This window comes from Lampris incognitus, chromosome 3 (genome assembly GCF_029633865.1).
Source record: "Lampris incognitus isolate fLamInc1 chromosome 3, fLamInc1.hap2, whole genome shotgun sequence".
Lineage (NCBI taxonomy): Eukaryota > Metazoa > Chordata > Actinopteri > Lampriformes > Lampridae > Lampris > Lampris incognitus.
Genome location: NC_079213.1, coordinates 75752635 through 75764878, shown reverse-complemented (window position 1 = coordinate 75764878; position 12244 = coordinate 75752635). Strand labels below are relative to the sequence as shown.

The following is a 12244-nucleotide window of genomic DNA, read 5'->3' as shown; positions in this document are numbered from 1 at the left end:
AGTTCACGTATAGGTGTGGTAGCCTTTGTGATCCTGGCTGGTGTATTCTCTCCATAACAACCTGCAGCTCACGGTCGTTTGCTGTTGCCTCTGCAATCTGCCTCCATTTCTCCTCAGACACAGGCAGGTTCTTTTGTATACAGTCTATGTGTATTTACACATCTTGAGCTGTACTGCTTGGGCCTGTGTTGTTCAAGTACGCTATGCTGAGAGCGTCTGCCATGACCAGATGCTTTCCTGGTGTGAACTCGAATGTCAGACTGTACTTTTGGAGGCGGAGCATAAAGCGTTGAATACGTGGTGGTGTGTCACCCAGTGCCTTTTTTGAGATCGCTATCAGTGGTTTGTGATCAGTCTCTAGCACCACTTCTCGTCCATAAATGTATTCATGGAACCTTTCACACCCAAATACTGCTCCTAATGTCTCTTTCTCAGTTTGTGCATAGTTACGCTCCGCTGTGTTCATTGCTCTGGATGTGTAAGCTACAGGGAACCACGTACCATCATGTTCCTGAAGCAAAACTGCTCCTAATCCATCTTTAGAAGCATTTGCGGACACTTTCACCGGGAGCTCTGGGTCATAGAATTTTAAAACTGGATCCTGTATGAGATACGTCTTTAGCTTTTCCCATTCAGCCTTGTGTTCATGCTCCCACTGCCACTCATTTTTATCTTCCAGTAGGCTACGCAGTGCTCTTGTGTTTGCTGTTAGGTTGGGAATAAATCTGCCCACATAGTTAACTAAGCCCAAGGCACGTTGCAACTCTGTTTTGTCTTTTGGTGTCGGCATTTCTTTTATTGCTCTTATCTTTTCTGGGTCAGCGTGGATCCCTGTTGCAGATAGCTTGTCTCCCAGGTAAGTTATTTCATGCACCCCAAACTGACACTTTTGTTCATTCAACTTTAACCCTGACTCTTTTGCTTTGGCCAACACTTTTATTAGCCTCTCATCATGCTCTGACTTTGAATTTCCCCAAATGACAATGTCATTCAAAAACACACCCACTCCCTCCATGCCATCAAACAGCTGTTGGATTGTCCTGTGGAAAATCTCTGGAGCAGAGGCTATACCGAAGGGCATGCGGAGGAAGCAGTGCCTTCCAAAAGACGTGCTGAACGTGCACAACTTTGCGCTTTCCTCATCCAGCTCAATCTGGTAGAAGCCTGAGGATGCATCAAGTTTAGAGAAGCACTGTGCACCTGCCATTGCGCTTGTGATGTCTGTTTTTGTTGGTAGGTTAAAGTGCTCTCTCTTGATCCACTGGTTCAGATCTTTTGGATCTAAGCATAGCCTTAAAGCACCAGTCTTCGTCTCGATGATAACAAGGGAATTAACCCATTCTGTAGGTTCCTATACTTTTCTTATTATGCCTTTGTCTATCAGAGACTGCAGCTCTTTTCTCAGTCTTTCCCTCAATGCCACTGGCACTCTCCTAGCTGCGTGTATTACAGGCTCGGCACCCTCTTTTAACTGTATTTTGTACTTATTTGGTAAGCGACCAATCCCGTAAAAGATGTCTTTGTACTCTCTCACTATCTCCGCTGTAGAGCCTTTGTTCGCACACTCCCCTGCACTTCCTCTGGGGGTCACTAGAGTGCTATCCATGGCATGGACTCGTTTGACAAGCCCTAGTCTCTCACTTGCTTTCAGACCTATCAAAGGCTGTCTATCTTCCTCTACTAGGCCAAACAGTGTGCTAAAAGAGCGCCCCTCTCCTGACAGGGTAGCCCTAAACACACCCTTTGATGGTATAGGCTCATTGTTATACACTCTTATGTTCATTTCCTTTGGTCTCACTCTTGGCTTTATTCTCCGTTTCTTGTCGTATTTCATGGGTAGGAATGCCCCTGTGTCTATCTTCATTGGGACTGTTACATTATCCACTTCTAACTTGGCTATCCATTCATCTTCAGTGCCATCCTCATCCACTAGTGCTACTATCTCTACATACAGCACATCATCATCATCACTGTCGCTTGCCTCTTTTGCCTGTCCCACTACATCCACTTTTTTCTTTGTGAAACATGTCCTTGCAAAATGATTCTTACCTCCACATTTGCGACATTCTTTGCCATATGCTGGGCACTTGTTTGGAGCATGTTGACTTCCACAACGTTCACAGCCTGTGCCATATTGTTTTGATAGTCTTTGTCCATGTTGTTTCTCTTTTGTTTTCGGTGACTCCCATTTTTCATTTTTCTTCTTGTGCTTTTGCACTGCATCAGCTGACTTGATCGTTGTTTCGCTGTCATTGTCAAAGGACTTGAGCTGTAGCTTTGTGCTTTCAGATGCTTGGCAAATTTTTACTGCTTTTTCTAGAGTAAGGTCAGTTTCCTTTAATAAAAGTAGTCTTACTCTCTTGTCCTGCACTCCCACGACGAGTTGGTCTCTTATCGTGGAATCACACAGTGTGCTGAAGTTACAGGACTGGCTCTTTAGACGTAGGTCTGTCACATAACTTTCTATGGACTCTCCTTCTTTTTGTATTCTGTTTCTGAAGACATGTCGTTCGTATGTTTCATTCTTTCTTGGTGTGCAGTACTCCTCAAATTTCCCCAGGACCGCGGGAAATTTGTCTTTCTCATCCTCCGTAAACGTGAACGTGTTGTACACATCCAGCGCGGATCTGCCAGCTACAGTTAGCTGCAGGGCTATCTTGCGACGATCGTCATATTCTTCTATCCCTACCACCAGCAGGTAAAACTCAAAACTCTGCCTGAAGCTTTTCCAGTTCTCGTGGACATTGCCTGTTAACTTTAGCTCGTCAGGTGGACGTATATTATCATTTTATTTTTTTTACCGTTTTACTCTGGATTTACTCCTGGTACCATGTAATGACTGCTACTCACGCCAGATGCTATTCTCAAGTGCGAAGTTTATTCTTCGTTACTGCATAACATACGACACAGCGTACTGCAATATCAATAACGCCACAGCGCCATCTATAGACTAGGCTGTATCAGTACAGCCCCTCCCCCGCCGAACAGGCACCCCGAATGACCAGAGGAGGTGCTAGTGCAGCGACCAGGACACATACCCACATCTGGCTTCCCACCCGCAGACACGGCCAATTGTGTCAAACAGGCGACCCCCGTGTTGGCAGGCAACGGAATAGACCGCTATGCTACCCGGATGCTCATATCATAATATTTTTGACTGAATACCTCGATATCAACAATGTGACAATGTTTGGGGATTGGTGCTATTCCTTTTATATTTACACACAAAGTTTATTTCCCTATTTTTTTTTCGTTTTAGAAATGATCTTTGGTAATGTGGATACGATGACCAAGCAGGTAGAAGCAATTGTTGTTCATTTCACTCACATAAAACAGTCATAAAATTGTATTACTTTACTGTAATGCAGCCATTAAGACCAGGGAATGACAACATTTAAGGTATTGTGGGAGTGCAGGAATGAGGAGACGGAGAGATCGAGTCGAGTCAATTCCGTTTACTCGCCACACAAAACAACACCGATACAACACAATCTCTCGTGGCAACCAGCTAACCGCTAGGCTGCTGCAAACATGGCTGCACCCCAGAAACTCTAAGCAGTGCCTACGTCAGCACTCTGAACGTCTGCCTTAAAGGAGCAGCAGCCCCTGGTGAATCTACCCTCAATTGTGTATCACCACAATATTACATTACTACGATAACCAGAATTCCCAGCAGTATCTAGTTTCGTCATGGTATTGATATTATATCGATATATTTCCAAGCTCTAGTACATACCTACGTTGGCAGTCTCTTGCTCTATTTTTCATCCGCTTGCCTTTCATTTTGTCAACTTGCTTTCACCCTCATCATGTTTCTCTCTTCCAGGGTGAGGGTCCTCTTTGAAACCTCAACCAAAATGCTCGACAGAAGCTGGCACTACTCTTTGGGCATGAGAGATATTCCAATGCATGTGTATATGCAGAGGCAGGCTAATGAGCAGGCTGCTTCCATGGAATGGTGACCAGGACATTAACCTCACTTCTATGTGGCAAATCGGATTGTGCATCAGTGCTGTGAGGTGTGAAGACCGTTTTGTTTCCAGCTAGGACCAATTACATGGGGTGGTGTGTCATCTATAGGTGCCAACTGCAAACAGCCAAAACTCTTCGGACTAGGGGAAGAGAAAAAAACAACAAAAAAACACCTACCAGACTTTGTCCTTAAGACTTCCTCTTGCATCTCTAATGCAAGGCTGATTTTATTTGTTGTTTCCTCCATCCTCTCTAACCTGATTGGAGGGTCAGGTTCTGCAAAGCAAAATGTTTTCATGTTATGTATCAACATAAAAAGGAAAAGGGGGATGAAAGAAGTTAATTGGTAATTTAATCTGGATTTCACCAACAGTGAACAATCATTCAAAAACATCACTTTAACCCATTAGGTGAGTGTTCACTGATCCAAAACAGATTAGTATTTAAACAATAAAGTGGCGGTAAGCGATCCTGGGCGGAAATTAGAGCAATATTTTGAAAACATACTGCAAAATAGTCCTCCCCCTCACTTTTGCCTAAGAGCCTTGTTAAAGTGCAAACAAATTGACAGCAAGTTGAGACCAATGGAGACGCTGGCTTACAAAGAACTCTCCTGATTGGCTGATTAGGAGCGGGTTACGGAGAAAATGTTCTGTCTGTTTACAGCAGCTAGGGCGGCCACAGAGACCAGATTATTTTCTCAGTGCACCTACTTACTTGATAGCTGTCAAGATGTCGAAAGAGTTTCACCGAATGTTATGAAAAGTGTTCTAATTAAAATTGCTGATAGTCACTTTAATAATCAGACCCAAGAAAAGTTACGTCTTAAGGTTTCTAACTGGCTAATCCGTATTTTGGCTGGCCTTAACGTGTGCGTGAAGATGAAAAATATTTGACATGATACATGTGACAATCATTGACAGTAGTCTCATTATTTGCAACAATCATACATTCTGTTTTTGATAGCAAATGCTAGTTAGTGAGTTGTGTCCACAGGAGTTTGAATCATTTAACATTTGAAATGTTCTGTGTCTTTTGGTAAGAATGTCATCTTTGAATATGCTATGAATAGGTGAACAGACTACACTATAATAACATTTTTTAATTGTGTAACATGCACATGAAGTTGATATTAATAAAATAAAGTAACACTGGATTTGTACACAATAAAAAATACAGTGGTGTCATTAATAGGACGTTTGTAAGCCTATTTCTGAGTTAAGTGCGAACTATCCAATATCCATTCTCCCCTAAATATTCATTAATGTCATGTTTATTTGTACTTACTGGCACGATGTCGAATGGCTTTTCTGGGCATGTTGGTGAACTGAGCCGTTATCTTTCCCCTTCTGTCAATAAGTTCTGTGTATCTGCAACACAGCAAACACCACCATCTGGTTATCACTGCCAGCAAAATCACATTTTCAGAGCAGAACATATAAACCTCCACTTGAATCATGATTTGTATCATTCAGTAAACTTCATGAATATCACAAATGATACAAGAAGAGTTATTTTGTATGAATGGCATTGTCTAAATAGAATAATACTGTATTTAAATTCTCATGAGCACTAAAAAATCAACAAGCTCGCTGGTACCTGGGCAGTTCCTCAGAGTTCTCTGTCTCTGCTGCACCTCCTTGGTCCTGAGGTTTTGATTGGGCACGTGTGCGACTGACATGGGACCCCTGTCTCATCCCTTTTGTTTTATCTCTTTTTCGGGCATCCATTGGCACTGGCACATAGCAGATACACACATTTTCTTTCAACAATCGTGTCACTTAAATGCAACACATCTTACTAAGTGGTTCTGTTGAACCGAAAATACATGCTGGTGTTAACATGATGTTGCCATATGTTAGTGCCATGACCATTACATTGTAATGGCCCCTGTCCTTTGATGCTGCAATAATGGATCTCACTTGCTGTACCAAGGAAAGGTTAGAAGTAATGTCAAATTTAGGGACTCGATTATCACAGCAGCCATCCATACTATGCACTCAAGACACTGTTATGATAATAATAATAATAATAATAATAATAATAATACATTTTGTTTGTGGGCACCTTTCAGAGCGCTCAAGGACATCTTACAGAACACAGTTAAAAAAACAAGCCACTGTATCAGACATCATAAGGTCAAAACAAAGCAGAGTAGACAAAAAGTTAATACAACAGATAAGTATACAATCATCATCTGCACAAAACTCAATGAAACGTGGATCAGACTGAATATGCCAGTTTGAAAAGGTGCTTTTTGAGATGGGGCTTTGCGGTTTGGAGACAAGCATGTTATATGCTAATGTATTCAAAGGGCAGAGGAGAAAATGACTTTGTTTCTCTTTCATTCCTACACAAATGCTCACAGGTAGTGAAGGCTAAATGTTGAGGTATACTGTGGATCTGTTCCTGCCCTGTGTTCTTGACGGCCGTTAGAGCCAGGTAGTAGTGCTGTCCTGGGGTCAGTTCACGCAGGGTATATGATCCTAACTTCCCGTTGGATAAGAAACGACTCCTGGTATTCAACCCTCGAGTCACATTCACCACAAAGCCATCTGGGATGTTTCTAGGGTGGCGGCTCCAGGTGATCAGGGCTGAGTTGGTGGTAACATGTGACAGGGACAGGTTCTGTGGAGGGAGTGGCCCTGAGGGGGGAAAAGACTCATGGTCACAGATGCACTGATGGCATAAAAAGTAAAAAGTAATTTAGTTACTTTGTTTAACCTTTTTTCAGTTTGGCCGGTCCCTGATTGTAGAAATTCTTATAGAGCAGCCACAAAACGTGATAATTAATTACAATAGCCAATCAGCTGTCGTGTTCCAAAAATAGAGCCTCTTAGAAAAGAATGCAATTAAATAAGCAAAAATAATGACTAACCTGAAATTGTTCTATGACCTTAAAAATCTAACAATCAATCATGCACATAATCCATCAAAAGGAGGCCGTCATAGTAATGTGGCAGTTGCTTGAAGATATTTGGATTGTAAATACATTAAAGGTGATCCGCTATTCCAGATGAAACCTACTCGTCCAGATTTGCAGAGGTCCAGCTGAATGGCTTGTGGAGGGGAACTCATCTGGTCTGATTCCGCTTTGAGCCAACACATCCACAGTGTACAACTGACCAGGAAGCAAAGAGCTGGGGAAAATAAATGCTGATACAAAATCTGCAACACGAATAATCTTAACTATCTCAAACAATTCAATCCCACATACTATTCATCTAGCTGTTGCTGAAGTCCGGTTTAAGGGTGATGCAACATTTCCCTCTAGTGGTTGAAAGATAAGCAGCAGCTCTAAAGCGAAACCATTCTGATCGCAGCGCTTAAACAGTACTATCTAGTGGACATATATGATACTGCAGCCTTTAAAAGCAACGCATTTTTAGAGAAGGGTGTGTCTGCGGACTGCAAGACAGAAGCGCAGTGTGTAGGGGTGAAACGTGTAGCAGGACTACCATCAATTGCCCTAACCTTTACCTCCCAAGCTTGACTTTAGCGTGGGGGGATAGGGTGATTCCTTGAACTGGCAAGTGGGTGTCATTTGTACTTTAGGGACATGTCTTGTACGTTACACCCCTGCTTTGCAGTCCGCAGACGGATACTGTTGCATTTTTGGTGACTAGGCACGACTCTAACCTGAAAGTATACTCAGTGGTGCTTGTGTTGAGCACGGCAGTGCGGGCCCCACTACCATCTGATGGAACTAGAGACACACGCAGCTGGCTGACTGCTGCATGACGAGCTGCCTGAACTTGCCATTGTAGCCAAACCTGAGAGGAGGACACATTCACCACCTGCAGCTGCTCTATCCGCCGGGGTCCTGGGACAGAGACACACATGCATACATTTAAGTTCATGCATGCATGCACACACTCACACAGACACACACATAGACATACACTGCCATCATCATCATCATCATCATCATCATCATCATCATTCATTTTGCAGAGATCATGCAGGAACATTAATGCAAAACACTACAAATTTACACTTCTAGTATATAAATTGTAACTATTTTAAAGAGAGCACTCACTGGTGCGAATCAGTGCGACAGCAGGCTGGCTAATGTCATTGCTGTTGGTGTTTCTTTTAATAGAGAAGGTTGAGATATTGTAGAGCAGGCCAGGCACCAGACCCCGCAGAACATGGGTGGACTGATGTCTTTCGAGGAAGTCAGTTTTGCGGTTTCCCCAGCCCAGGGGGGCATAGGTGACAGCAAAGCCATGGACCAGGTTATGGGAAGGCTCCGGCTCATCCCAGCGTAGTTCCACCTCGTTCTCTTCCACACGCAACACATGGAGACCAGAAGGAGGCAACAGGTCTGGGAACAGTGGCAACCTTATATGTCTAATCCATACATCACAAAATTATAAATTGTCTTTGCATTATGTAGAACCGGCTATTTGCACATTCTGACAAATGTCAAATCAACTAAATTATAACCTTATCTTTATTCTTGATAGGAGATGAGAAGGAATGTGACTCATGCTGACCTTTCTCACAGTCCTTGCCAGTGTGTCCTATTCTGCAAGCACAATTGTAGTTTCCTTTCCCGTCACTTCTGCACTGGCCGCGGTTTCCACAAGGCTGCAGTACACAAGGATTCTCCACTTGGAGGTGACAAAGAAAAGTATTTGCAATAGACTGTACCAAACCAGAACCATTGTTGGTGCAACTCAGCAGCCTGCAGTCAGAAGGTTCTGTGTTTTGAGGCGCTTTACTGTCATTATAACTAACTTATCAAGCAGTGCACTTTTACTTACACATCTGGCATTGGTCCCCAAAGAAACCCTCTTTGCACACACACAGGTAATTCCATCTGTAACCACGACACACACCTCCATTTAAACAGGGGTTGGAGTCGCAGCCATCCTGCTCTGAACATGGGTATTCAGATACAAAAACAAAAACAGTCTCATCAGCGTGTATAGTTTGAATGTGTAATATATAACTTTTATATGAACTGCATGCTGTGAAGGTGACAGTAATGTAAGCAAATTAATGAATGCAGTACCTAGCTCACAGTTCTGGCCTTTGAACCCTTGCTGACAATGACATAAGTAGGAGCCAGGCTGGTCCTCACAGGTTCCCCCATGCTTGCAAGGCTCTGACTGACATTCATCTATGTCTATGTACACATGCAGAAGTACATTCAGTGGGGCGTTTGTGCATACCATTTCAGCTTATTTCATATGGCATATATAGGGTACATAATGGTGATAATATCTGATCATTCATAAGCTTTTTTTTTTTGTACCTGTCTGACAGCGGTTCCCAGTAAAGCTTTTTTTTTTTGTACCTGTCTGACAGCGGTTCCCAGTAAAGCCGTCATTGCATTCACACAGGTATGATGCTACCCGGTCCCGACACGTACCCCCATTAAGGCAAGGCTGTGAGAAGCACTCATTGACCTCTGGAATGTCGCAACACAAAGAAGGATCTGAATATGCTAAACCTAGCCTATTTTGCATTTATGTTCTGCAACTATAGATGAAGAACCATATTAGTCTATGACAACAAGCCAATGATGTGATCTTGCTTAACGAATTTCCGTATTTCTGAAAGAAAGGCTATATCTACCAGTATGGTCAGTGTGACCTTTTCCTATTAAAAAGAGGATAATTCTGTAATTGTTTTACCATTTTCATTCACCAAGGTAACATTTGGCACCTCAGGACTCCCAGGTGCCCACTAAAAGATTATTTGCACACAGTAGTTGTTGTTTTAATAAATGAATGTTACTTACCCTCACAGACGGGTGGCTGGCTCCATGCTCCCTGAATACCACAGATGCTCTGGGTGGCTCTGGGCACAGGCTTGAAGCCTGAATAGCACATATAAATGGCCATGGAGCCTGGTAGTGTGGATGAGAACTGGACCTCAGCATGCTTCACCTGTGGTGGTGGCCCACAGCCTGTCTCTGGAATAAATACAACGATACAAGCAGTTTTGCCCAGCAGTTACTTAGAGGAAATATTATTCGCCCTCATACCAACTGATCTTCACAAATGTTAAGACCTAAAATAGGTTTGTGACCCAGGGCAACACAGATACATAGCAACAGAGGTGTAGTCCACCCAGGTTTTCTATTTGTCTTTAAACAATCCACCCCCCACCCCCACACACACACACACACATACACACATACATACATGCTTTGCTGCACAGACATGAATCAGAAAGCCAAATCACCAAGTTTCACCAGCTCTTACTCTACATAGTCAATGTAATTATGGCAGTTTCTGTATCTGTAAATGAGGAAGGGTTCCAATACAGTAACACAACTGGCTCAGGATTATTTAATCTCTCAGAAAACCCAATATCTCCATCTAACACGTCAAGATATCACCTGCTCATATTCAGTCTAGTTGGCCTCAAGTGAAAACCATATCAACTTTTGCATTGGAATGAGACTTCGACATGATTGCAGAGTGACACAGTCTGCTCACCTGCTGAGGAATGTGCAGAGGTCCGACTTATCTCACAGTGCCTGCCACTGAAAGCCTCAGTACACTCACACTTATATTTTCCTATGTAGTGAAAACATGTTCCCCCATTCACACAGGGGCTGGAGGCACAGGGGTCTGGTTTCCCTGAGAACAAACCATCCACAGTCAGCATTAGATTTACAAATCTTTCTGTGTGGCACATTTGGGTTGTATAAGAAAGTTTGTGCATCATGTAAGAAAAAGCTTTGTACAAGAGAAAAAAATGTTATGGGCAGAGCCATAGTTTTTTTTAAAGTTCATTATTACAAAAAATGCAGTTATTGAGAGCTCTCAAAGGGCTCTCCATTATTGCGCAAGCAGCGGTTGCAACATTTCCATTGGACACAGTTTGAAAAACAAATGATGAAAAGCCTCATGGCCTCAAAATTGCTGTTTTTATCAGCAGAGGATGGGCTAACACTCACCCACTTCACAGTGCTTTCCTGTGAACCTGTAGGGACACACACATCGGTAGCTCCCTGCCTCTTCCTTACAGGAGCCGCCATTGCGGCAGGGACCAGAAGCACAGATATTGAGTTTAACTGGAAAGACATAGGGAGAAATTCATCATTTAAGTGGTGGCCACTCTGGTTTTCATGGCACACATTATATATGTGTTCCAGGGAAAAGTCTTAAAGCATTATAGCTTTTAACTTGTAAAGAGATGCAATTCAGTAACATCATCCATAACTCAAGTCATAAATCAAAATTGCCAGAATTCGGTACTGTCAGGAGTGAAAAAGCATTAACTCCTGTGGCATGTTTCATCATGATTTCAATCTCTAGCCCTCGTGCAGGACCTGAGAAATAACCAAAAGTTCAAAGCAATATTTTGGATTTAAAAGAAACCCTCGAGAAATATACATTTCTGTGCACTTACACTACCGTTCAAAAGTTTGGGGTCACCCAAACAATTTTGTGTTTTCCATGAAAAGTCACACTTATTCACCACCATATGTTGTGAAATGAATAGAAAATAGAGTCAAGACATTGACAAGGTTAGAAATAATGATTTGTATTTGAAATAAGATTTTTTTTACATCAAACTTTGCTTTCGTCAAAGAATCCTCCATTTGCAGCAATTACAGCATTGCAGACCTTTGGCATTCTAGCTGTTAATTTGTTGAGGTAATCTGGAGAAATTGCACCCCACGCTTCCAGAAGCAGCTCCCACAAGTTGGATTGGTTGGATGGGCACTTCTTGCGTACCATACGGTCAAGCTGCTCCCACAACAGCTCAATGGGGTTCAGATCTGGTGACTGCGCTGGCCACTCCATTACCGATAGAATACCAGCTGCCTGCTTCTGCTCTAAATTGTTCTTGCACAATTTGGAGGTGTGTTTAGGGTCATTGTCCTGTTGTAGGATGAAATTGGCTCCAATCAAGCGCTGTCCACTGGGTATGGCATGGCGTTGCAAAATGGAGTGATAGCCTTCCTTATTCAGAATCCCTTTTACCCTGTACAAATCTCCCACCTTACCAGCACCAAAGCAACCCCAGACCATCACATTACCTCCACCATGCTTAACAGATGGCGTCAGGCATTCTTCCAGCATCTTTTCATTTGTTCTGCGTCTCACAAACGTTCTTCTTTGTGATCCAAACACCTCAAACTTGGATTCATCCGTCCACAACACTTTTTTCCAGTCTTCCTCTGTCCAATGTCTGTGTTCTTTTGCCCATCTTAATCTTTTTCTTTTATTGGTCAGTCTCAGATATGGCTTTTTCTTTGCCACTCTGCCCTGAAGCCCAGAATCCCGCAGCCGCCTCTTCACTG

At 42.8% G+C, this 12244-nt stretch overlaps 1 protein-coding gene across 1 annotated transcript in view; it reads right to left on the bottom strand.

Moving 5' to 3' along the window:
- The window catches only part of sned1 (sushi, nidogen and EGF-like domains 1), a 54242-nt gene that overhangs the window by 25143 nt on the left and 16855 nt on the right, over positions 1-12244 (bottom strand). Inside the window, 14 exon segments of the mRNA XM_056276483.1 lie at positions 4150-4248; positions 5260-5342; positions 5572-5707; positions 6339-6617; positions 7000-7112; positions 7612-7795; positions 8012-8299; positions 8472-8588; positions 8742-8855; positions 8993-9106; positions 9278-9391; positions 9725-9898; positions 10428-10571; positions 10892-11008. Of these exon segments, the coding sequence (XP_056132458.1) occupies positions 4150-4248; positions 5260-5342; positions 5572-5707; positions 6339-6617; positions 7000-7112; positions 7612-7795; positions 8012-8299; positions 8472-8588; positions 8742-8855; positions 8993-9106; positions 9278-9391; positions 9725-9898; positions 10428-10571; positions 10892-11008 (2076 nt within the window).